Raw genomic sequence first — 3,413 nt, forward strand, 5'->3', positions numbered from 1 at the left:
TGGTTAGTGTTGCCTGACTTTATAAAGTGTGTTTATAAGCACTACTGCTTGTAGGCAGGCATGACAGTCGACCCATGTTCAGGGGAGGTGGGTTTAGTTTCATGCACGCCTCGACGTAAGAGAGACGTAAGCGACGCCACCTCTTAGCTCCGAAGCTCTTGCCTCTAGAGACCGACAATTTTTTGGAGCTGGAAGTGAACCGGATTCCGGATCTAAGAGACGGCGCCGCTGCGGTGTGAACAGGAAAAACCGGCGCTTTTCAGGCTCCAGCTATGAGCCGGAGCTGAAAAAGCGCTGGTGTGAAAGGGGCACATGAGGGAGCCTCGTTGAGCTGCGAGTGTCACTCCACGGAGTTCACTCCGTCACGGAGGGGGAGTGTGTAGGGGTAGGGTGTAGGGCGTGGTTTGGGATTGGGCCGCCCTGTGCAAAGGTGACGTCATCGCCTGTATTGAGCGTTCGCCTACATTTCTAAGCTTTTCTCTCTCTTTTGAATGATATATTTCCCATCAGATTAAACAGCAAAAGGCTGAATAAATAATCTGGATACAATTGCGAGGTGGCTCGTTTTAAGGACACAATCTTCGTATTGGAACAAAATTCAGTTTTTAAGTGTAGTCACTGTTATGTTCCTACAGAACAGACAATGAAAGGATAAGATGTCATTTGTCAGTATAGTCTTATTTCTTAAAACCTTCTCTGTTGTTTAAGTGTCTGATAGCCTACTTGATAACCATGAATAGTAAGCAATTATATGACAGAGTAATGATATAACATAAGCCTATATGATAATGTCAGACACTGTGTTATTTTCAATCAAGCCTAAAAGATAATGTGTTCAAACTAGCTTCACTCGCTTTAATTGCTCCTTTGAATGTAATATTCCTCTGTGGTTTCCTACTCAACACATTTTTGTATTGTAATGCCACTCATATTTAATTTTTAATTTTATTTTAAGGTGACATTGAATGTGTTGAAAGGTGCCCTAAAATAAAGTGTATTGATCTTATATCTGTGCCTATATCACACTATTAATGTTCCTTATTTTAGACCATAGGTTTGTCCTGGTGTCAATAGGGGAGATCTGCACTGTTCTCTACATAACATGTTCAGCAGAGCAGGTATTTCTCCTGCCAGATATGGCACCCCCCCTACAACTTTGTCCAGGACAGTCACACCATCACCAAAATCACACTGGTGTTGCCTGATCCCCTCTAGTGTGTGCTCACAAAAGCATTTTACTCTGGGCCCAGCAGGTACAAAACTAAAGAGGGGCTTCCATATCCGACAGAGCAGGTGTTCTGCCGGATTTGGAAGCCCCCCTATATCTTTGTCCAGGATAGTCACAACGTCACCAAAATCATACTGTTGTTTGCTGTTCCCCTCTAATTTTTGCTCACAAAAGCATTTTTCTCTGGGCCCAGCAGGTAAAAAACTAAAGAGGGAAATATAATAGAGGCAGGAAGGGAGTGGAGCCTGATGGGGATACTAGGAACAGAAGGTGAGGGGATAAGAGCTATCAAGGCCATTCTTAAGTATTTGAGTGAAACAGGATTGATTGCAAGAATTTAAAACAACGTAAATACAGTGGTATAATTCCACAAGTGGTGATAGGATGATATGGTGATACACACTCTTGTACAGTAGGTGGCGGTATGCACCTTAAAGTTGTTTGCAATCCGCCAAAAACTGAGAGAAGAAGAAGCTCCCCTGGACACTTCCGGGCGCCTCACCTATTACATACATCCATGGCGCCTCACTCGAAGGCTGCTGCTAGCCGCTAGCTCTGTGTTACGTCACCTATTGGGATAACACTACTCACACAACCATAGCTCACAACATAACGGCTACATTTCTCCGTGTTGGCCACCAAAGGGCAGTGAACCAGCATGTTTGGAGCGGTGGTTGTTGGCATTGGCACAGCCGGTTGGGTGAGGATCCGAGACATGTTAGCTCCTCTGCCTGGCAGTCCTGCAGAGAAACTGAATGTCAGAGCTTTCATATCCAGGAGAAAGCTGGACTCTCAGCAGGGAGTGAGCCAGGTGACCGCTGAAGAGGCCGTGAGCAGAGAGGACATCCAGGTGGCGTTCATCTGCACTGAGAATGTGTTGCATGAGGAAAACATCAGAACTTTTCTGCAGGCAGGAAAACACGTGTGTGTGGAATATCCCATGACCATGAACTACAAAGCTGCTCTGGAGCTCTGGAACCTGGCCCAGGAAAAAGGAGTTATTCTCCATGAGGAACACATTGAGCTGCTGACCGAAGACTACAAAGAACTAAAGAGAGAGGTGGAGGGAAAGCTCCTGCAGGAAGGAACGCTTCATTTTACCGGTGGAGCTCTGAAGCCTGGATTTGGTTTCCCAGCATTTAGTGGCATTGCTCGCCTTACGTGGTTGGTGGAGTTGTTTGGTGAGCTGTCGGTAACTGCAGCAACTATGGAGGAAGACTCTGGCAACAACTACTGCAAGATGACTGCAAAGCTGTTAACGTCTGACGACAGACCTCTGGTGTGGATTGAAGAGCGGGGGCCGGGCCTCCCTTGGGCCAAGAACATCAACTTTCAATTTGACTCGTGTACTCTGACAGAGGTTCCTCCTGCACCCAGAGGGGCAGTAGACATCTTCATGCAGGACCTGATCCACTTCTCTGCCAAGCTGGCAGGCCAAGTGAGTCCCGGAGAGCTCCACAGGGAGAAGATCAGAATCCTACACTGCCTGAGATTAGCCGGGAATATACAACAATTGTGCAAAAGATAAATGGGGACTCTCCTTTATGATCATGCTAAATCGTGTTATTACAATAAGATTTCTTTAATGTAATCACCATACCCTTAAATCTAAGTATTACTTAATTGTGTTATTTAATCAAAACTCATATACAATATTGAAGTTATTTGCAGTTCATTTATTTTACCAGTAGATATCAGTGTTGACTTTTTGAATGAAGCTTGAATACAAACATGGTAAATAATCTTGTGCTGAAGCATTCTATGATGAATCAACACCTGGAAATTGTGTTCAATGACAAACCAATGGTACCAAAGCAATACTTTAAGGAGAATGAATGTAAGAGACAAGATGGTTAGCTGTTGAACATATCTATTTTCAAATGTATTGTGGTCCCTGGAGACTTACACATTAAGATTTTTAAATCAGGTTGGGGAATCAAATTCCATTTGCACATGCTACTTATTGAAATGTCTTCTGCATGACCTTAATAAAGCCTTTACATTTGCAGTCAAAATGAAAGAAAAAATAAACCAGCCAAAAGTATGTTAAACACTTAAAACACTAAGTATGTGTACAAGGGACTGTGTGTATTGTCTCTCAGCAAGCTGTACATAGATGCACTGTATATGTATCTGTCAGGCGTTGGCATCACTGTGGAATCAATAAAGTACTTATTGTAACTAA

At 43.7% G+C, this 3,413-nt stretch overlaps 1 protein-coding gene across 1 annotated transcript; it reads left to right on the top strand.

Annotated features, from left to right (window-relative positions):
* Window positions 1-1,700: 1,700 nt before the first annotated feature.
* LOC117557372 (biliverdin reductase A-like) lies at window positions 1,701-3,413 on the top strand. Its single transcript, XM_034233189.1, has one exon. The coding sequence runs from the start codon at window positions 1,887-1,889 to the stop codon at window positions 2,754-2,756; it is 870 nt and encodes a 289-aa protein (XP_034089080.1). The 5' UTR covers window positions 1,701-1,886; the 3' UTR covers window positions 2,757-3,413.

Source organism: Gymnodraco acuticeps, unplaced genomic scaffold, assembly GCF_902827175.1.
Source record: "Gymnodraco acuticeps unplaced genomic scaffold, fGymAcu1.1, whole genome shotgun sequence".
NCBI classification, from domain to species: Eukaryota; Metazoa; Chordata; class Actinopteri; order Perciformes; family Bathydraconidae; genus Gymnodraco; species Gymnodraco acuticeps.

Coding starts and splice junctions, on each gene's coding strand:
- LOC117557372 (XM_034233189.1), top strand. CDS start 1,887: ATGTTTGGAGCGGTGGTTGTTGGCATTGGCACAGCCGGTTGGGTGAGG.